Source organism: Triturus cristatus, chromosome 8 (genome assembly GCF_964204655.1).
Source record: "Triturus cristatus chromosome 8, aTriCri1.1, whole genome shotgun sequence".
In the NCBI taxonomy this organism is placed as follows: domain Eukaryota; kingdom Metazoa; phylum Chordata; class Amphibia; order Caudata; family Salamandridae; genus Triturus; species Triturus cristatus.
In genome coordinates, this window is record NC_140591.1 from 1,267,713,680 (window position 1) to 1,267,737,319 (window position 23,640).

General features: G+C 47.3%; 1 protein-coding gene across 4 annotated transcripts in view; it reads left to right on the plus strand.

Annotated features, from left to right (window-relative positions):
- Window positions 1-23,640, plus strand: part of ATG3 (autophagy related 3) — a 272,476-nt gene that overhangs the window by 964 nt on the left and 247,872 nt on the right. For all 4 annotated transcript variants that reach the window (XM_085622981.1, XM_085622977.1, XM_085622978.1 and 1 more), the window contains exon 2: window positions 215-316. In XM_085622981.1, coding sequence (XP_085479107.1) covers window positions 245-316 — 72 coding nt within the window. In that variant the 5' untranslated portion in view covers window positions 215-244. The remainder of the gene's footprint in view (window positions 1-214; window positions 317-23,640) is intronic.

Here is a 23,640-nt window from a genome sequence, read left to right on the forward strand (position 1 = left end):
GCTAGTTACTACTTGGGTGGAGGTCACAGGGCATACACGACAGATGGCTGTTTATAACGTGGTCGGAGAGGGCGCATAGTGTGCTCAAGTTATAGTAAAGTTGAGGGACTCGGGCTCGCTTAGCAACGTTCAGAGTTGGAGGGTATTTAAGAAGAGAATGGGTGTTCCACGAATGATGGGGTTGTACCTATACACAATTTTCTTCATTTTTTAGGTGTACGCCTTTCTGCTGTGCAGAATCAGGATGCAGAACGTGTTCAATACAGTAAAGTCCAGAGCTCTGGATGTAGCAGAATACCTGACACCAGTGCTGAAGGTGAGATCTCTGTTTGGGTGGGGGGGGGGGGGGTAGCAGGACATCATCTGAACCTAATTCTGAGTTGGGTGGTATTTACTTCATCCGGCAATAAGGAGGCGCTTTAAATAACTCGCCCTTGATTACTTCTCTAACTGAACTTCAGTTCAGACGGCACTTCCCTTTTATATATTTCGTTAAGTAATATTATAAGATTCAAGAAAAAAAATGTTTAGCCGGTCTTGAGCACCGTTGGATTTTCACAATGTAGTCCAACCAACGTTGTTATATTTTTTTGGTGTTAAACAATGAACTAACGGTACTCGGAGAATGTCAGTTCAGTTTCAATAATCAGATCGTCAGAAAATAAATTAAAGTCATGTATATTTGCGGGCAGCCAATGTGCTATTATCAAGTTACAAAGGTAACTCGATAAACTATATTATTTATTGGTTATCAGTTTTAATTAGACGATGACTGCTCTGTATATTACTAAACCACTGTATGATGGTGCTTGAGAAGAATAGGGCCAATTGATATTGTAACTCACAGGAATTAATATATTTTATGTGTGACCTGATTTATTGATGTATTTATATATGGCTGTTTTGCTTATCCTCTGAATACATGTGTTTGTCTAACTACTTGGACATTTTTACACATTGATACAAATGGAATCCCTTGTTTTTTACATGGAAACCGGCAACCCATTTCATTATAACTGTCCTTAATAATTCCCACAATTAAATTGATTGCATGAAACTGAGATTATTGCATTGACAACAATAAGACATTTTTAAACACTTCTTGTAATAAAAAACGTGCCTCATTTATTCAGGACATCCCAGTTACGTTCTGAAAGTTTATTTTCAGGTTTGGTTTTTTTGGTTCACACAGCAGGGAGATGCTTTGGGACAAGAAATATTGTCTCAAGTCTCACTGTCTCTTTAAAATAGCTCCTGCTTTGAGAACAGTGTCTTTGATGTAAACACAAATTGGTGAGAATGTTTCCACAGGTTTTTCTATTCCATTTTAGAATTTTATGTTTGTAATCCCATCTGCTGATAAATGCTTTCCCTGTATTCTTGTAGTTTGAGATGTTTACTTATTTTGAGCAAATGTGTTGACTCTTTAAATGCCTGAAAACAAACATTAACACATCAGTGAGGTGTCTCGTTATCTTATGCAAAGCGTCCGGTGTGGTATAGAACCATGCAATCTATTTTTTAACCTTTGTCCGTGTAAACTATTATCGACTTTTTTGTTAAAATTACAAATTATGCTACAAGTGATGGACTAGGTGGCAGGAGCTGTAAATCATTTTTTTTCTGAATATCATCCCCACTCCTCTGGGAGGTATCATTACTGTACTGTCATGTCCCAGTGCACTTCTAATAGTTGGTTGCCACAGTAAAGCAATACAAAGCTATTTATTTAAGCTTTTGGACATCAAAAAGCAATTAATTTAAGCTTTTGGACATCACTGTTGTGTAGCTTTTGGACATCACTGTTGTGTAAGATAATTATCAAATAAAGCAGTTTTGACTCGTTTTCTATTGTTTGCTCTCTCTAGTAATTGTATCGTACATTGCCAATGGGTTTTATATTTATTGACTACAATTGATGACTTATTTTTATTTATGAATAAATCTGACCTGTATAGGATAAGTTTAAATTAAAATATGTGATAAACAGGGGTTCGCAAGATAGAATCATACATTGATAGAAGTAGGCTTGGGCATATTGGAGAATTGTTCCCACTGTGGAATCTTGTAGTTATTTGTGGAAATATACTTATCATTAGTAAAGGTGATATATACTTTTAACTTCAATCTCTTGTGGGAGGTTAGATTTGCAGCCAGATTTTTTTTATATACGTACAAAAGCAGAGGACATTCAATATGGGTATAATACATAGTGTGCTGGTATTAGTAAATTGGCTAAACTGGTGAATTTTAAAACTCTTTACCATGAAGCCCATGTGGGTTGGGAAAAAAAGTTAATGCCACTCCCTCAATAATGTAAATGCTAATATTTTCCCCGATGTGTTTTTCTAAAGTGTTCGTTATAAATAGTGTTATAATTAGGCGTAGGGCAAGGTGAATTATCCGATGATGCCAGTTTCAGACATCAATTATATCACGCTTCTTGCATTCTTCAGCTATTGTGCATCATTCTTGATAGATGGTAACCAGGAAGTCTTTTCTTAGAGTATTTTTTTTAAAGCAGCAATGTTTGAAATTAAAATGCAGATGTTCCGGTACAAAAGTTGGCTGAAATAATTTTCTTCTAATAGTCACTGCTTCTAATGAAGCAATGCTTTCATCAATGAGTTGGCATGCAGCATGTGTTCTGAAAACTTCACAAACACTATCTAAGCACATGTTTGTAGCACTGAAGTTTTGCTTTAGGTGCTGCAACCTTTGCAATCTCATGCATGCAGAATGGATTTCCATCCATGCTGACCCCTCCGTTGCAAACTCTTGTGTGCAGGCTTGGTTAGTCTCGTAGAAAGGAAGCTATAATCTGTTGCATAGTCCTGTAAGACTTGGATTGGGTATTTTTTTATAAAAAATACTGACTACCCGTTGTCTCAATAAGACAACTAATTTCTCAGTTGGTGAATTTAGGCACACTTTCTCAGCAGTGTACTCCCAGCCATTAAGTATTCTTTGACAGTTTGGGTCAGGGGTTTTTCAGATGGGTGGGCATGGTGTGGCATTGAAGAGTATTCTAGACCTAATTTGGGTACGACATTTTAGTTGGTAATGTGTTTTACTTCGCTTGCACCAAACATCACACATTCTTCACTATCCGGGTCAAAAGCTAAGAAATGTTCGGAATCCAAATGTAAATTCTTAGTGTGTGCATAGAATGAACAAAAAGAAACGGTGTGCTTCCATGTATGGAATATAGATGCTTTTTAGGTCGAGCCTGCATGAGCATATGTTAGTACATGCACTTTCGCTTGCGATGCTTATGTGTTCTATAATGAGCTTGGAACCCATCCATTGCCTACCATTCATTTGCATCGTTGTAACTCTTCTTTGCTGCCTTCTAGTGGAGCAGTGCTTGACATGCGTCATTTCCTTTTCTTTCGGTGATGCATAGACCAAGCACAGATTAAGTTGAATTAGTCTCCCTCCGCTGGCCATCTGTTGTTCACGCTGTGTTTCAGGTTCTATTTAATCTTTTTAGGTCTCGGCTAGCGAAGGCTGCGCTTGCGCAGTCTCGCTCGCGAGATATAATGACTTGGAGAAGAGGGGCTTGAACCCGCCCATCTTCTCCCCTCTTCTCCATTGGCTGGCCTCTTGAATGCTGGCCAGCCATTGGAGAAGAGGTCCGTCACTCCGAACAGGCCCCGTCCTTTTCGGATTCGGGGGCGTGTTTTTTGCTACTTTTCTAATTATCAGCAGCCCGCCCCTTACACGCCCACAAGACAGCATGTCTTCACGCTGCCTACACGCGCCAGTCGGCTCTCTGATTGGTTGGCAACTACCAAATAAGCACTGTGATTGGTGGACCTTGTCAACCAATCAGAGAGCCTACTGGCGCGTGCAGGCAGCATGGGTTCCCTAAGGCACTTCTAGGCAATTAAGAACAACAATCCCCGAAAATACCTTCGCAGCGTAGGAGATGGCGAGACGGTGGAGTTCGATGTTGTCGCCGGAGAGAAGGTAAGCAGTCGTGTCTTATGTCCCTGCCGGTGTTTCCGGGTCACGCACCCTGAAGCCAGCCCTCCGGCCCCGAGAGGCCGGATCTCTCTGGCACTCCAGCTTGCATCCCGGAGGGGGCGGGGGCGCTGACAGGCCTTCCTTGTTAAAGAGATATTTAAAACCCATTACCCTGCTCGACAGTGCCTGTCTCGAGTCGATGCACTGTTCTCACGATGCTTGGGAGGGGAGGAGGGGTCTTGCCCCTCCCCCTTCTCTCGGGAAGTCTCGGCGGAGCCCTTTGAACCCACTCTGCCTAGGATCTTATAACACCTCAATCCGATCAGCTTTTGACCAATAGCAGCGCTGCGATGCACCTTCTTTAATGCCCCACTGACGCTCACAACAGTGCCTGGAAGCCCGGCAACCCATTACCTCAGCTGATCGATTCAGTACCTCTCACCCCACCCCATCTCCTCTACAGCTCCAGCCCTCCGGTAGGTACCCCTGTGGGCCACAGACTACGGGTTCATTTTCTTACCCGGGCCGCGGAGGACGGTACGAGTCCCGCCAGTGTTTTTAGAAAGGGGACTTAGGCCGAATCAGAGAGGTGTGACCTTGTGCCCCCGCAACTAGTACTGTAAACAATGGCTGTGTGACCTGACCTAGGGATATAAGTGCACCCAGCCCTCTGGCAGCCCCCCTTTATTTGTGGGGGTCGCCTAGCTTTGAGCCTCTTAACCGAGGGGCAGAGAGCAGACACGAGTAACCCTTCTATTGTTGAACCGTCAGTAAACTGTGCTGTGTAGATAAAGGACACAAACAAACAAACCTTGACAACAAGTGTACCGAACCCACACAGACCATTGTGTTAATTCCCTAAGAGCAGTTTGAGGATGCAAGGCACAAGTTCCACGGGTCCGTTGTAATATGTGGTCACTTTCAGCCAGTTCCATGCTAGACCTTCGATATGTGGAAAAACACGCCATTTATACGAGTTAAAAAACAAAATAAACAAGCATTTACAATGCAATGGTCTCGGCATTGTTAAAGTTAGAGCTATTGGCATTCCTCATGACATTGGTTTTGTTTTTAAAACCTCTCTCTTTCTCTCTCTCTCTTTGTCTCTCTCTCTCTCTTTGTCTCTCTCTCTCTCTCTCTTTCTTTCTCTCTCTCTCTTTCTTTCTCTCTCTCTCTTTCTCTCTCTCTCTCTCTCTCTCTCTCTCACTTATTTTAGTGTGAGAGAGATGTTTTAAAAACAATGTCATGAGCAATAGCTCTAACTTTAACAATGCCGAGACCATTGCATTGTAAATGCTTGTTTAGAAAAGCAATCTGACGCGTTCAATGCTGGCCGCGTCATAGTGCTTTAAAAAAAAATATATACATATATAGCACAAAATCATCCAGAGGACATTGGAGCACATATCTGAGCACCAGATTGCATTTCACAAGATTCATTTATTTCCTTTTTTTTTCTTCTTGTTTTGTCATGTTTTTGAATTCCCAATATAGCAGTAGCTCTGGAAGGGATAATCTTCTACGTAAAGTATGTCTTCTGTAATCCAGGGACAAAAACAGTATAATTTGGAGAGGAAGAAAGATGAGAACCCAAAAATGTCTGTCCTCTTAATTACTGCACTATTTCTGATGCACTTGAAGCTGGACAGTTTTTCTTTCCCCCACATGGGTGTGTGGCCTAGGTTTCCATGTTGCTGGGAGTTTTTCTTGTTTGTGTTTTTTTTTTTTTTTACCTGCCCCATCTGATATGGCTTCTACAATGGTCTCTGCTAGGAGGTAGGATTGCTGATTTTGAAGCTCGAAGGTAGAGCGTAGTTAAGGGCGCCAAATGCATCAAAGTAAGTTACTTTGGCGCTTTTAGAGTCTTTATGGACTTTATTCAGCATGTGAACACTATAAGAGTACACCAGTATACTTTCAGCTCCACAAGCCTGTTCCAGGGGATGCTTCTAGAATATAGCTCAAGAGTTTTTTTCAGCAAATTAACATTATTGAGAATTGGTTATCCAGAAAAGTCAGTTGATTGAGGATTTTGGCAAGAGTAGCCAGGGCATCATGATATCCTGCACAAAAATACCTGTCTCTCCAAGCTGCACCCAGCTCTTCATACATAGAGCATGATCACTCTCAGGTAATTTAAACATTTCCGACATTCACACCCAATGGAAAGAAGACACCAGAAAGGGGGCAGGATGGGCTTGCATATGTTGGTGCCATTTAACGAGGCCTTATATCTTTCAGCAAGTCAGTAAATATGAGCGCCAGATGATTGTGACATGCTTTTCAGTAGGTTCTGCATCAGTGGCGGTACGGCTGACATTTTTAGGTTAGGCGAACAACCTATTGTGGGTATTGCCAAAAATGTACATGAGGCTTACAGCCTGCCATTTGTTTATCAATTCTCATTTGCTTGCTTCATATTCAATGGTTTCTTTTTCTCAGCTTGTCCATCTTCTGTTTTCCTCTTTCCTCAACATTGTCGTTTTACCATATCTTTGATTGGCTAACTTGTATCCTCCCAGTGCTCACTTTTAGGGAACTTTTAGTTTTTTTTGGTTAAGCATTCGAGAAGGGATTTGTTCTCCAGGTCGCTGTGCTTCCCACACCAAATACACTCTGCACTGCTCTCACATGAATGCTGCGAAGTCTTGTGTACCTCTCTCAACTGTGCCATGTTGCTTGCTCCCTCATATGTATCTCCCCCCCCAATCTCTCACCCTTGTGTGCTTTTCCCCCTTGCGTTTTTTCTTCATTGTTTCCCCTCTGCTCACTGTGTTGCTGTCTCCTCGTATATTGCTGTTCCCCGTTTTTCACCTGCTCCTCCATTGCATCTCACCCATATATACCCCTTTTTTCTAATTTTTGTTCTTTCCTGTGAAATCTTGAATTTGTATTTATCTATCCAAGTGGGGTGCACCGTTTTACATGGGTAAACAAAAAACCAAAGGAAATGGTGCCCACATCATTCTATTGACCAACATGCATTGTGATGCATGTGTACAAATGTAGCCATGCATAAGTGCGCCGGCGGCATACTCAACCACCAGTAGTAGTCGCATCATTGCACCTTTTTTCTTTTTTAGATCGAGCCTGGGCAGTGAATGTGCTGCTCTGCGAGGCATGCTGTATTCAGGTATAGACTTGAAGCTCCGCCCCCTCTCTGCCCATATGTTTCATTGGCTTGTGTCATTGTCCGTTGTACACTATGGCTTTTCATTGGTCAATAGGCTTAGAAGGCATTCCTTAGTACTGTCTTGTCTTATTTTGTAACCTCCCATGAGGACATCCCCTGTTACGTGTGTTGTTACTTGGAAGGCTTTAATTATAGCCTCTGAGCACTATTTTCTTAAATAGCTTCGTCCTGCCTGCTCTTGCAGGCAGGACATGCTCTCTCCTAATGTTTAAAAAAAATCTTAATAGCTCAGGCGCCGCACGCATGTGCAGTGCAATAGGTTTTGCATTTGCAAGATTTTAAGCTATTGGAATTGTAAACGATGATGCCTTTTATTTATTTATCTGTTTTAAAAACCGCACATAAATAAAAGACATTGTCATTTTCAATAGCAAAAACGCTCGTAAATGCGAGCACTATTGTTTTGCAAATGCTTGTTTCTCCTTTTTGACAATGCTGCACATTGTGAAGAAAAAGTATTTCACTTTTTCACCAAGACTGTAAAGCATCACCAAAAAGCATGGGCAATACCAATTGGTAAAAAAAAAAAGGGGAAACCTGTTGGCTCTGTCAGTGCTTGTTGCTACAAACAATTTTCTGTTTGTCAATAACTGTTGTTTCCAATACATAACATATACTTAGAATTGATGTGTGCAGCCCCTTGAACTAGAACGGTAGAAATACTAAACAAGCATTGGCCGCGCGGCCATAAAAGTAACGGCCGTGAAAGCGAAAGTGATCGCGAGGACGTGCTCTGTTGTAAGCACGTGAGTGGTGCGCGCGCAGCAGTGATCGCGCTGGAAGGAAGGCAGATGGCGGCTGCACGCGTGCACGCTCGCGTGAACGCAAGCGTTAGGCCAGCGAGTTCTGGTAGCACTTTGAAAACCCGCATACTAAATGTCTCGCAGCGCATGTGCTGGCTCAGGTGAGACCTAAAAAGGCAAGGAAGCCTACAAGACCATGCTATGCAGCAAAATGGGGAAGATCTCTCCACTGGTGCACAGAAAATAAGACCATGGAAACAGACAAGTTATGAAACTGTACTAACATGCCTCACTCACCTGTTGGACAGTGGGATAAACTGTTCCTCACTTAAGGTACATATGGCAACCCGGTTAGCATACACCAGAGGTACCTCAGGTAACAGTCTATTCACCTTAGCTGTAATCAAAAGATTCTTAGAGGGTTCAAAGAGAATTGCACCCCCAATAGCAGCACCAGCGCCTATGTCGAGCCAAAACACTGTACTGTCGCAGTTGATGGCAAAACATTTTGAACCTATGCATAAATCTGATCTACAAACTATTTCTCTTAAAATAGCATTCCTAATTACCATCACATTACTACCAAGAGTAAGTGAACTTCAAGTGTTAACAATTCAGGAACCATACATGCAAAAGCGCAAGGATAAAGTGGTTCTTGGAACAAAGCCACAGTTTTTACCTAAGGTGGTGAGCAACTTCCATGTTAACCAAAGCATTCAACTACCAGTATACTTCAAGAAACCGCTAACACATTGGAGAGGGCCCTACATACCCTGGTTGTAAGGAGGGCTTTAATATACTACTTGTAAGAAACTAAACAGTTTTGCAAAGGATAACAATTGTTTCTCTTACGCAGAACCAACAAAAGGTTCACCAGTAGCAAAAGGAACAATTGCACGATGGATGGTAAAGACAATACAAAACTGCTACTCCGCTGCAGGAAAGACACTTGCATCACGACCCAAAGCACATTCCACAAGCAAAAAGAGTGCAGCCATAGCATTCCATGCAAACATGCTCGTAGACGCAATCTGCGCTGCAGCAACATTGGCCTCCTCTCCCACATTTGTAACGCATTACCGTGTTGACATATAAAGGATAGGAATAAGGATGGTCAAGTAGGACAGAGTATTGCAACACCTGTTTGCCAGTTCTTCCTCATTTTACCCCGACCAACCCAAAGGAGGGGACACCGCTACATAATCTAATGCACAGCATGTGAATCCAGAAAAGGATTTGTAGGGCCTGGGGTCTCCAGGCCCTATGGGGCGGTAACGTGACACGAGCGGTCGGGCCACCAAAGGTCTGTGTGTAAAGCAACCATACAACACGCACCTCACATGGGACAAGGAACACACACAATAAGTGACGCCACACGGTAGGAGTTAAGTAAATACTCAAGTTTATCCAAGCAGATCACGTTAGATGCAGTTCATGAGGTAGCAGTACATTTCATAAGCTGGTAATACCATAAATGACATTCATAACATATCAGTACTGCCTGAGGTACAACTACCGTTCACCTAGAGGTACACGCGCGCTTCTCTTTCCTGTAGCGCCTTAGGGGGGTGATTATGGCGCTATGCGCGCTAACTGGTGACGACCTCAGTACGGGGCATCTAGCACAGAGAGCTACTCGTAATAGATGTCATTTAGCATTTCATTATGGAACATGAATAACAGCGCGCTACTTGGAATCAATAGCACGTAGCACTTCAACATGGGCGTGAATAACAGCGCGCTACTCATAATCAATAGCACGTAGTACTTCAATATGGAACATGAATAACAGAGCGCTACTCGTAATCACTAGCATGTAGCACTTCAATATGGCACATGAATAACAGAGCGCTAGTCGTGATCACTAACACTTAGCACTTCAATCCGGCACAGGAATAACAGAGCGCTACTCGTAATTATTGACATTGAGCACTTCAATCCGGCACCGGAATAACAGAGCTCTACTCGTAATTATTGACATTGAGCACTTCAATCCGGCACAGGAGCAACAGAGCGCTGCTCGTAATTACGGGCACTGAGTACTTCAATTCGGGGTAGGACAGTCAATGCGCCTCACGGAGCTTTTAGCGGGGAGCGCCCGGGACGGGAGGAGCGAGTCTCTCGGCTCCGGTGCAGTTCGTAGGGCACCGCGCTTCAGAGCAGTCACGGGGGCACAAGGAGAGGATCCCTCGGCGGGGTCTCTCCGTCGCGATGGCAGGGGGGAACTCCCACGGAGAGGGGACCCGGGCTGAGGGTGCGGTGCGGTTCCCAACCAGTAGGGGGCGCACCAGGGGCAATCCCAGCCTCCGGGCTTACCTCGTTCTCGGCGTCAGACGGCGTCCGCTCCAGCGACGATGGGGAAACTCGGCCCCAGGCCTCGCGCACCTTCTCACACAGCTGCAGCGGCGGGGCCCCGGGCTTCTCACGGGCCTCGCGACTCTGCAGGGCACTTCTTCCGGCCTCCGGGCCGCGGCGGTGAGCGCACTGGCTTCCACGTCACAGGGGGGTGCTCAAGTTAAGGATGGGGGTTCTGCGCTCAGCGGAGCATGCTGCCGGGGGTCCCAGGCCAGGTCAGGGAGCGCAGGGGTCACAGCGCTAATACCTGGTCGATCCCCGGTGGTTCTTCAATCTGCTTTGCATACGGCTTCAGGGGTCAGTCTGGACACGCAGTCTCAGTGCTTGGCATATAAGTCTCTGTTCTCAGATGGTAGATGAAGTCTTGTTGGCGCAGATGTATCTGGCGCCCTTAAAGGGGTTCTGTTACAGGGGGGTAGGGATGGAGAAGGCGACTAGGTCCTTCCTAGTCAGGCTGGGCAGAGGTTCTCTGGGTCCTCCTACTGCTGGGCAAGATCAGTGGGTTTCAAAGGGTCCCTCACTCACTTAAGAGGCAGCACCTAAATCCTGTCACTCTCAGAGGCATAAGTCCCTGGCTAGGCCCTACCGCCTACACTCCTGGTGGATTCTTCCAGCTCTGCTTCACCCCACTGGCCAACTCACCACAAAAAGTTCCCTCCCTCACTTAAGTAGCCCTAGGTCAGGTGACCTCTGACCAAGGCGGCAAAAGAAAAACCACACCTCCCTTCTAGAAGGTTCCAGGAGCTTCCCCACTCTACCTATGGGACAAAAAGGCGGGCTGGAGTCGCAACATTGTTGTGGGGTTCCAGCCAGCTCCTGGCAGCTAGGGTGCTACTATGAAAGACCACTCTGCAGTAGCAGGGGCCTGTGGCAGCCATCTTGGGAGAAGGGAGCACCTGCACCTTAACACTGATTGGCAATGAAAAGGCGCCCGGAGACCTAGTTCAACATAAAAATGAGGGTGGAAAAAATGAGGCACGATACAAAAATAGAAGGGGAGACCGCCCTAGGGCTGACAGGTCCAACATGCGTCCCCCCCCCCCCCCCCCCCAGCCGAAAGAGGGGAGAGCTACCCAACCTCTAGGGAGTTCTCATCACTAAGGCGGAAAAACCTGGAGAGACAGTCAGCATTGGCGTGGTCCACTCCGGGCCGATGTTCCACCCGAAAGTCAATCCCCTGTAGGGAAATGGACCACCTCAACAACTTGGGGTTTTCGCCTCTCATCTGCATGAGCCAGCGAAGGGGCCGGTGGTCGGTCTGAATAAGGAAGTGAGTGCCATAGAGGTATGGCCTCAACTTCTTCAGTGCCCAGACCACCGCGAAGGCTTCTCTCTCAATGGTGCTCCATCGCCGTTCCCGAGGGAGGAGTCTTCTGGATATGAAGGCCACTGGTTGATCTTGGCCCTCGGCATTGAGTTGTGAGAGCACAGCACCTATGCCGTGCTCTGAGGCATCTGTCTGTACAATAAATTCCTTGCTGAAATCTGGTGTTGCTAGTACTGGAGCGGTACACATCGCATGTTTCAGCGTGTCAAAGGCTTCTTGGCATGCAGCTGTCCATATGACCTTGCGCGGTTGCTTCTTTGAGGTCAATTCCGTCAAGGGGGCTACGATGGTACCATATCCCTTGACGAACCGGCGGTAATACCCAGTGAGGCCGAGGAAAGCTTGGACCTCTGTTTGGGTCTTGGGGGGGCTCCCAAGCCAAGATGGTCTCTATTTTGGCCTGGAGGGGTTGCACCTTACCTCCGCCCACCAGGTGTCCCAGGTACACGACAGATCCCTGTCCAATCTGGCACTTGCTGGCTTTAATTGTTAAGCCAGCGCGTTGCAGCGCCTGCAATACCTCCTGGAGGTGTTGCAGATGGTCCTCCCAGGTGCCACTGAAGACAGCTATGTCATCCAGGTAGGCCGCTGAGAAGGACTCCAGGCCAGATAGTACCTGATTCACTAACCGCTGGAATGTGGCCGGAGCATTTTTAAGCCCAAAGGGCATCACTCAAAACTGGTAGTGGCCCTCGGGGGTGGAGAACGCTGTCTTCTCCCGTGCTCCATCGGCCATGGCAATCTGCCAATATCCTGATGTCAGATCAATGGTGCTGAGGTACCGGGCTGCTCCCAGCCGGTCCACAAGCTCGTCTGCACGTGGGATGGGGTGAGCATCTGTCTTCGTGACAGAGTTCAACCCCCGGTAGTCCACACAGAACCGAAGCTCCGGTGTCGTACCCGGTGGGGCCGCTTTCGGCACCAACACCACTGGACTAGCCCACAGGCTGCTGGAAGGTTCTATCACCCCCAGCTCCAGCATCTTTGCCACCTCACGCTGGATGCTATCCTTCAATCGGTCAGAGAGCCGGTAAGACTTGTTCTTCACCGGGGGGCTGTCCCCGGTGTCCACATCATGGGTACACAAATGAGTGATTCCAGGCGTGAGGGAGAACAACGAGGCGAACTGTCCCAGGACATGGCGACAGTCCCTCTGTTGCTCTGGGGTCAAGGATGGGGAGAGGACTACACCTTCCACCGAACCATCCTTCTCTTGTACCGCTAGAAGGTCAGGAAGAGCCTCACTCTCTTCCTCTTCGCTCCCGTCCGTCACCATAAGGAGAGCAAGCTCTGATCGCTCATGGTGCGGCTTCAGGCGGTTGACGTGGAGCACCCTGAGGGGCTGACGGGGGGGGTTTTCACATCTACAACGTACGTGGTCTGGCCTCGCCGCTCCACAATGTCGAACGGGCCAGTCCACTGGTCCTGGAGGGCACAAAGCTCCCCAGGTTCCATAACCCACACCTTCTGTCCAACGTCTAACTCGACCGTCCGAGCGTTGCGGTCATACCACTCCTTCATCACGGTCTGGCTAGCCTCCAGGTTCTCTGTGGCTGCCTTCCACAGCTTGGCCATCTGGCTGCGGAACGCCAGCATGTAGCTGACAATGTCACGGGGAAGCTTCACTGAAGTCTTCTCCCACCCCTCTTTCACTAAACTGAGGGGACCCCTAACAGGATGGCCATAGAGCAATTCCAACGGGCTGAACCCGACTCCCTTCTGCGGTACCTCCCGATAGGAGAATAACAGGCAGGGGAGGAGGACGTCCCATTTACACCTCAAGCCCTCTGGAAGGCTTCGGATCATCCCCTTCAATGTCTTATTGAAGCGCTCTACAAGTCCGTTAGTCTGGGGATGGTAAGGAGTGGAGAACCGGTAGGTCACCCCACACTCCTTCCACATGGCCTGCATGTAGGTCGACATAAAATTGGTGCCCCTGTCCGACACCACGACCTTGGGGAATCCCACTCGGGTAAAAATCCCCAACAGTGCCCGCGCCACCACCGGTGCAGTGATGGTCCTCAGAGGAATAGCCTCTGGGTACCTTGTGGCGTGGTCCACCAAAACCAAATGAACCGGTGTCCTGCTGCGGTCGGAGGGTCCAATGGCCCTACAATATCGATACCGACCCTCTCAAAAGGGGTCCCGACCACGGGGAGCGGTTCCAACGGGACCTTCAACTTCGTCCCAGTCTTGCCACTAGCCTGACAAGACTTGCAGGTCTTGCAAAAGGTGTCTGATGCAATCCTCATCCTGGGCCAATAAAAATGGGGGACCAACCGTGCAAAGGTTTTGTCCTGACCCAGGTGTCCAGCTAAGGGTATCTCGTGCGCTAACTCCAGCAGAAAGGCCCGGTAACATTGGGGGACCACTATGGCCCTCGAAGATCCATGTACCGGCACCCTGGGCTCACTGTATAGGAGACCATCCTCCCAATACACATGATAATCTCCCAGTTCCTGACTGGCCACTTGGGCTTCGGCCTGCCGCCGCATGCCTTCAAGCGTGGGGCACGCCCTTTGTGCCTGACAAAATTCTTCCCGGGTAGGCTCTCCTTCCACATGCCAGTCAGCAAGGGTCGGCAAGTCCTCCACAGGAACGACATCTACCTCCGCGGACTCCGGGGGCACCTCTGCGGCCTCCCCATCCATCTCACGGGGCATGTCCTCTACCACCTTCTTCTTTCCATGTTTGGCTTTGGGTTGGGCCATGATTCCAGGCTCCAACCCAGGGTGAGTTCCATGCCGGGCAGCCATGAACCGCGTGCTGACGCAAGTCCACCCTGGTAATCCCAGCATCTCGGTGTGAGCGTGAAATTCGACGTCTTTCCACTTGGTGTGCTCCAGGTCGTTCCCTAGCAAACACCCCACAGGCAAGGCAGGGCTCACAGCAACTCTCAGTAGGCCTCTGACTCCTCCCCACTCAAATGGAACACGAGCCACTGGATAGTGACTCATACTGCCGTCAGCCAATACGGCCGGATGGAACTCCTCGGGGACTACTTGGTCTGGGGACACCAGCCGCCGCACGACAGTGGTCATGCTGGCCCCTGTGTCCCTCAGAGCTTCCACCTCCTCCCCATTAATTCTCACCCTCTGCTGATATTGGGCAGGGACACTACGGGGACCACCTCTCTATCCCCGAGTGAAACCAGCGTCAGGCCTGTCCACTCCCCTTCCCTATCTAAGGGCAGCTCCACCCCAAGCGCTATACTACTCACCCCGGGACTTTTCCCGCCCGTTGGGGCTGGTGGTCGCTTGCGACACTTGGGATCTCCCCTGTAGTGTCCAATCTCCCCACACTCGTAGCACCGCACAATCCTAGGCTGCTGACTCCTGTCAGGGTAAGTGGGTCTTGTGGAATTGGACGGGGGTGGGGTTCCTACTCCCTTCCCAAACTTATTTTGGGGACCTTTCCAGAACTCCACCTTTTTATCTCCCCCCTCTTTCTTCTGGGGGAAACCCTGTCCGCCTTTTGAGCCATCTCCCCCGGGGCCCTTGTGAGACACCTGGGTGCTCACCCAAATATCGGCCTCCTCCGCAAGCTCACGGGGATCCATCAACTTGCGGTCCACCAGATGTTGGCGCAGCTCCGGAAAGCTCTTATCCAAGAGGTGCTCCCTTAAAAAAAGATCGTACAACCCTTGGTAGTCCTGCACCTCGCTGCCACGCACCCAACCATCTAGTGCCTTCCTCGCATAATCAAAAAAATCTACCCATGTCTGTGTGGACAGCTTATGGCTGCCACAAAACCTTTGCCTATACCTCTCGGGTTGAGACCAAACTTTTTTTAACAAGGCCTCTTTCATGGGGGCATACCTTACCTGATCCGCCTTGGCCAAATATAGCAGGGTGTCCCTAACATTGGGAGGGATATACCGGTATAAACCACCTCCCCAATTACTCTCGGGTACCCCATGGGCCGTCAAGGCTACCTCGTATGCCTCCAACCATTTCATGATGTCGTCCCCCACTGTGTAATTGGCAATTACCTCTTTAGGTAGGTAGAACTTTGACTCTTGAGGTTCCTTAGGTATGCTGCCACCATTGTTCTTACTGGACGCGTTCAATTGGAGGGCGCGTAACTCCAACTCTTTTAGCTGAAGCTCGTGCGCCAGCCTCTTCTCCTCCATTGCCCATTTCTTGTTCTCTTTCTCTTTCTCTTTCATGTTCTAATTTCGCTAGCTCCCATTTTAGTTGCCTCTCTTCCCTCCTGTCCTCGTACTCCTCTGGGGACGCGCTCCTTCTAGACCCTGTCCTACTACTGGCCCCAGAACATCTCCCTGGGGGCACATTTTCCGACATATCTACATTTAAGATGTCTAGTACTTCCTGGGCGCTCTCCTCCTGAGGTGCATCTGGCGCCTCCTGTCCCTCATCCTCTTTCCCTTCTGGGTGGGCACCCATGCCCTAATGGCGGTGCGGAGTTCCGGTCCTTTGGCCCTCCGTACCCCAGGCACCCCCATCCCCTGCCCGAACTCCCTTAGTTGCTTCACTGAGTACCCCTCGAGGTCAGCTAACCGGAATTCCATTCTAGCAGGTGGGGACCTAGACACTAAGGAGAAAAATTCCTAGGGGATAGGCAACAGTTCTCAGCTAACCAGGCTTCTTGTACTCTCAACCTGGACAGTGGAAATAACAGTGCAGCAATCAATGGTTTTCAAGCTCTGGAACAAATAGGCGTTTAATTGTGGCGCCCTTCGCCTCACAGAAGGGTGCTGTATGGTCACAGGTCCTAAGGATCCCACCGCTGCCACCAATGTAGGACCTGGGGTCTCCAGGCCCTATGGGGCGGTAACGTGACACGAGCGGTCGGGCCACCAAAGGTCTGTGTGTAAAGCAACCATACAACACGCACCTCACATGGGACAAGGAACACATACAATAAGTGACGCCACACGGTAGGAGTTAAGTAAATACTCAAGTTTATCCAAGCAGATCACGTTAGATGCAGTTCATGAGGTAGCAGTACATTTCATAAGCTGGTAATACCATAAATGACATTCATAACATATCAGTACTGCCTGAGGTACAACTACCCTTCACCTAGAGGTACACGCGCGCTTCTCTTTCCTGTAGCGCCTTAGGGGGGTGATTATGGCGCTATGCGCGCTAACTGGTGACGACCTCAGAACGGGGCATCTAGCACAGAGAGCTACTCGTAATAGATGTCATTTAGCATTTCATTATGGAACATGAATAACAGCGCGCTACTCGTAATCAATAGCACGTAGCACTTCAACATGGGCGTGAATAACAGCGCGCTACTCATAATCAATAGCACGTAGTACTTCAATATGGAACATGAATAACAGAGCTCTACTCGTAATCACTAACACGTAGCACTTCAATCCGGCACATGAATAACAGAGCGCTACTCGTAATTATTGACATTGAGCACTTCAATCCGGCACAGGAATAACAGAGCGCTACTCGTAATTATTGACATTGAGCACTTCAATCCGGCACAGGAGCAACAGAGCGCTACTCGTAATTACGAGCACTGAGTACTTCAATACGGGGTAGGACAGTCAATGCGCCTCACGAAGCTTTTAGCGGGGAGCGCCCGGGACGGGAGGAGCGAGTCTCTCGGCTCCGGTGCAGTTCGTAGGGCACCGCGCTTCAGAGCAGTCACGGTGGCACAAGGAGAGGATCCCTCGGCGGGGTCTCTCCGTCGCGATGGCAGGGGGGAACTCCCACGGAGAGGGGACCCGGGCTGAGGGTGCGGTGCGGTTCCCAACCAGTAGGGGGCGCACCAGGGGCAATCCCAGCCTCCGGGCTTACCTCGTTCTCGGCGTCAGACGGCGTCCGCTCCAGCGACGATGGGGAAACTCGGCCCCAGGCCTCGCGCACCTTCTCACACAGCTGCGACTGCAGCGGCGGAGCCCCGGGCTTCTCACGGGCCTCGCGACTCTGCAGGGCACTTCTTCCGGCCTCCGGGCCGCGGCGGTGAGCGCGCTGGCTTTCCACGTCACAGGGGGGTGCTCAAGTTAAGGATGGGGGTTCCGCGCTCAGCGGAGCACGCTGCCGGGGGTCCCAGGCCAGGTCAGGGAGCGCAGGGGTCACAGCGCTAATACCTGGTCGATCCCCGGTGGCTCTTCAATCTGCTTTGCATACGGCTTCAGGGGTCAGTCTGGACACGCAGTCTCAGTGCTTGGCATATAAGTTTTAGAGTTCAATCTGGACACGCAGTCTCAGTGCTTGGCATATAAGTCTCTGTTCTCAGATGGTAGATGAAGTCTTGTTGGCGCAGATGTATCTGGCGCCCTTAAAGGGGTTCTGTTACAGGGGGGTAGGGATGGAGAAGGCGACTAGGTCCTTCCTAGTCAGGCTGGGCAGAGGTTCTCTGGGTCCTCCTACTGCTGGGCAAGATCAGTGGGTTTCACAAGGTCCCTCACTCACTTAAGAGGCAGCACCTAAATCCTGTCACTCTCAGAGGCATAAGTCCCTGGCTAGGCCCTACCGCCTACACTAAGAGTGGATTCTTCCAGCTCTGCTTCACCCCACTGGCCAACTCACCACAAAAAGGTCCCTCCCTCACTTAAGTAGCCCTAGGTCAGGTGACCTCTGGCCAAGGCAGCAAAAGAAAAACCACACCTCCCTTCTAGAAGGTTCCAGCACATTCCAGGAGCTTCCCCACTCTACCTACGGGACAAAAAGGCGGGCTGGAGTCGCAACATTGTTGTGGGGTTCCAGCCAGCTCCTGGCAGCTAGGGTGCTACTATGAAAGACCACTCTGCAGTAGCTGGGGCCTGTGGCAGCCATCTTGGGAGAAGGGAGCACCTGCACCTTCACACTGATTGGCAATGAAAAGGCGCCCGGAGACCTAGTCCAACATAAAAATGAGGGTGGAAAAAATGAGGTATGATACAAAAATAGAAGGGGAGACCACCCTAGGGCTGACAGGTCCAACAGGATTCCAGCTGCAAAACGATATGGTTGCGTACCAGTAGGGGTAGTTTTGCAGCCTGAGGAGTTTTCTGGATTCACATCCGACCCACCAACCTCCCCAGAAATGGGAGACAATGGAATCAAGTGGGGAGAAGAAAGCAGACTAATAAAGCAAACAGTTTGAAACACTATACTAGAAAAATGAATCTGAAGATGGCCACTACATACAGGAACATCTGGGTCTGACGTCATGCAGGGGTCGAACATGCCACAAAATGGTAGTCCACTAGACCCACCCAAAAAAAAAAAACAGAACACAATTCCGGAGCCAGTCACTAGATGGCGTAATAGTGCACAGCATGTGAATCCAGAAAACTCTTCAGGCTGCAAAACTACTTCTACTGGTAAGTAACCATTTCGTTCCTTTACCACCTGGGTCCCTGCTGATAGTGTCTTACCTTCTGAGTCCCTGTTGAGGCCATTACCTCTAGGATCCCTGCAGGTGGGGCGATTACCTCCTGGGCCCCTGCTGGTGGTACTCTTCCCTGCTGATGGTGCCCTTATCTTCATGATCCCTGCAGGTGGTGCCCTTTAATGTCTTACAGTCCATCCTGATTTCAAGAGAGGGCAGTTGAACAAGAGCCTGCTTTAGAAATCAAACTAGCATTGGAAAAACCAATTTCTCAGCCTTTTTAGAGCTGAGGCCTATTGGCTTAGTGTTGATAAAATAATCCATTTATGCAGAGGTCGGGCACCGTACTGTTAAAAATACTGTCTATAGGCAACATGTAGGAGGCCAAAAAAACAATTATGAAAGGGGGACCCCTAGAAGGGATGCAAGGCGGGAGAGGTAGGGGTAAATCAGTCAAAATCAACTAAGAGAAACACCCGCCAAGTTTGTATAGTAGTGGGCCTAAAACAAAGTTCCCTAGATAAGACAAACACTAACTGGAGCTGAATGGACAAACTGATTACATAATGACATCACAACATTGATAGATAGAAAATACATTTCTTATTTATTTTCATGGATACAGCATTTTCAAAAGATTTTTTTAAATTATACACATAAAAACATTAAATAATGAAAAACAACGGATATGCTACATAACAGTTATACACAATGTTTTTCAATGTCCCACACATTACTAAATTCATACACACATACATTCATTCCGTCAGCAATCACGCCAACAAATAACGGTCTGGGTGGAGAAACTTCCAGATGAGATCATCTAGGTGGTTAACTCATATATCATCCAGTTAGGAGATAAAGATATTGTAGAGTGAGAAATGCCAAAAGTTCAAACGCCAACACGCGTTTCGGTATCCGACCCAAAACTGGGCCCCACCTTCATCAGGGCGAAGACCGATAGGTACTGGGGGACATGAACCAAACCTAGAATCAATCAAACACACATATATGAACAATAAATAAATATACATGTACATTGATGCAGTATCATTAGTGTTACAAATCTGTCCAGAAGGATCAGCTCCAGAAGTGAATCAAAAAGGATATCTATAGCATTATTTTCATGAAAGGTCCCATAGGTACCAAAAATGAGCATGTGTAGGAGAAACCTCCAATGTGAAGATAGTCAAGGTATTATACCCAGGTTTAGAATAAAGAAAAACAAGAAATCCGTGAGGTTAGGTATATGTAGATAGATAGAAAGACAGCAACCCGCATATATGGCACCCGTGTTCAAAGTCAATAGGCAGGGAAATTATTTATGTATAAACGCAGGCTACGTGGGTCCCATTCATCATACGTACTTTAAAACTAAATCCGCAACAATATGGGTTTATGTGCACATCTTCACTGAATGGATGTATATATATTCAGAGACTCAACTGGCCGCTTGTCCAATCTAGAAAAGATTAATCAAGGGACAATCTGTTCAAATATCTGCACTAGATAATATTCGTCCAGAAAACGAAGGAAGGGATGACATGTTAAGTTACACAGGGACCTACCCGGGCGACTGGTTATGGCAGGAAGGATTCTATAACGTGTTGGTCCCGCGGATCAAGTAGGATTAAATGCATTTAGCGGTGTTTAAAAAGAATAGCTCAGGAAGGTGCAACTAGATCTGAGGAAATACAAATAGAATAAATTGCAAAAACTGATTAAGAAGGAAAATTTAACTTCACAGGGACAAGATCCCGTACCCGACATATTCATGGAGGAATATATGGGTATTTCAGACATACCTGCGATTTGCGGCAGGGCGGTGATAAATGCAAACTGGTTTCCACACGAATACAGGTGGTTCAAAGATAAGTTGCCCCCCGACGCAAGGGCTTCATCAGGGTCATGGACATGTAGGAGGCCACTCTGAATGTTGCGTAAGGAACAGCTGTAAGACTTAAGAAATACTAAAATGCTGAAATGTGCTACATCAGGATACCACTTCCTCACATTATGCTTCAGAAACAACTCTCAACCACTTCTCCAAAATTAGCAAGTGCTCTGTCCAACCCCATACTAAGAAATATTTCTTTACCGCTAGCTTGTTTTATAACCTTCATTGATAATTCTGTCTGCTCACTTTTTTACTTCACCGAGGGAATGCTACTGTTACCCCACACTTCTCAGTGACACCCAGTCTTTCTGCCCTTGAAGTCACCTTTGGTTATCTATTCTCTCTTATCTATTCTCCTCTCATTCCCTTACTTACTCTGCTGATTACTCATACACTTCTTTATAGACTGCCCAGCCCTACAGCACAAGATATGTCTCCTTCCTGCGGTGTCCCTCCTTTGCTGCCCACACTCTGGTCTTCTTCCCTCTCTAGTGGCAAATGCGTAAAACGTTGCTCCTGTACCGCAGACCTGGGGACATCTGTAGGCTTCTACGTAAAGTATGTCTTCTGTAATCCAGGGACAAAAACAGTATAATTTGGAGAGGAAGAAAGATGAGAGAACCCAAAAATGTCTGTCCTCTTAATTACTGCACTATTTCTGATGCACTTGAAGCTGGACAGTTTTTCTTTCCCCCACATGGGTGTGTGGCCTAGGTTTCCATGTTGCTGGGAGTTTTTCTTGTTTGTGTTTTTTTTTTTTTTTTACCTGCCCCATCTGATATGGCTTCTACAATGGTCTCTGCTAGGAGGTAGGATTGCTGATTTTGAAGCTCGAAGGTAGAGCGTAGTTAAGGGCGCCAAATGCATCAAAGTAAGTTACTTTGGCGCTTTTAGAGTCTTTATGGACTTTATTCAGCATGTGAACACTATAAGAGTACACCAGTATACTTTCAGCTCCACAAGCCTGTTCCAGGGGATGCTTCTAGAATATAGCTCAAGAGTTTTTTTCAGCAAATTAACATTATTGAGAATTGGTTATCCAGAAAAGTCAGTTGATTGAGGATTTTGGCAAGAGTAGCCAGGGCATCATGATATCCTGCACAAAAATACCTGTCTCTCCAAGCTGCACCCAGCTCTTCATACATAGAGCATGATCACTCTCAGGTAATTTAAACATTTCCGACATTCACACCCAATGGAAAGAAGACACCAGAAAGGGGGCAGGATGGGCTTGCATATGTTGGTGCCATTTAACGAGGCCTTATATCTTTCAGCAAGTCAGCGCCAGATGATTGTGACATGCTTTTCAGTAGGTTCTGCATCAGTGGCGGTACGGCTGACATTTTTAGGTTAGGCGAACAACCTATTGTGGGTATTGCCAAAAATGTACATGGGGCTTACAGCCTGCCAGTTGTTTATCATTTCTCATTTGCTTGCTTCATATTCAATGGTTTCTTTTTCTCAGCTTGTCCATCTTCTGTTTTCCTCTTTCCTCAACATTGTCGTTTTACCATATCTTTGATTGGCTAACTTGTATCCTCCCAGTGCTCACTTTTAGGGAACTTTTAGTTTTTTTTGGTTAAGCATTCGAGAAGGGATTTGTTCTCCAGGTCGCTACTTCTGTGCTTCCCACACCAAATACACTCTGCACTGCTCTCACATGAATGCTGCTAAGTCTTGTGTACCTCTCTCAACTGTGCCATGTTGCTTGCTCCCTCATATGTATCTCCCCCCCCAATCTCTCACCCTTGTGTGCTTTTCCCCTTGCGTTTTTTCTTCATTGTTTCCCCTCTGCTCACTGTGTTGCTGTCTCCTCGTATATTGCTGTTCCCCGTTTTTCACCTGCTCCTCCATTGCATCTCACCCATATATACCCCTTTTTTCTAATTTTTGTTCTTTCCTGTGAAATCTTGAATTTGTATTTATCTATCCAAGTGGGGTGCACCGTTTTACATCGGTAAACAAAAAACCAAAGGAAATGGTGCCCACATGATTCTATTGACCAACATGCATTGTGATGCATGTGTACAAATGTAGCCATGCATATGTGCGCCGGCGGCATACTCAACCACCAGTAGTAGTCGCATCATTGCACCTTTTTTCTTTTTTAGATCGAGCCTGGGCAGTGAATGGGCTGCTCTGCGAGGCATGCTGTATTCAGGTATAGACTTGAAGCTCCGCCTCCTCTCTGCCCATATGTTTCATTGGCTTGTGTCATTGTCCGTTGTACACTATGGCTTTTCATTGGTCAATAGGCTTAGAAGGCATTCCTTAGTTATGCCTTGTCTTATTTTGTAACCTCCCATGAGGACATCCCCTGTTACGTGTGTTGTTACTTGGAAGGCTTTAATTATAGCCTCTGAGCACTATTTTCTTAAATAGCTTCGTCCTGCCTGCTCTTGCAGGCAGGACATGCGCTCTCCTAATGTTTAAAAAAAATCTTAATAGCTCAGGCGCCGCACGCATGTGCAGTGCAATAGGTTTTGCATTTGCAAGATTTTAAGCTATTGGAATTGTAAATGATAATGCCTTTTATTTATTTATCTGTTTTAAAAATAGCACATAAATAAAAGACATTGTCATTTTCAATAGCAAAAACGCTCGTAAATGCGAGCACTATTGTTTTGCAAATGCTTGTTTCTCCTTTTTGACAATGCTGCACATTGTGAAGAAAAAGTATTTCACTTTTTCACCAAGACTGTAAAGCATCACCAAAAAGCATGGGCAATGCCAATTGGTCCAAAATGTGAAATCTGTTGGCTCTGCCAGTGCTTGTTGCTACAAACAATTTTCTGTTTGTCAATAACTGTTGTTTCCAATACATAACATATACTTAGAATGGATGTGTGCAGCC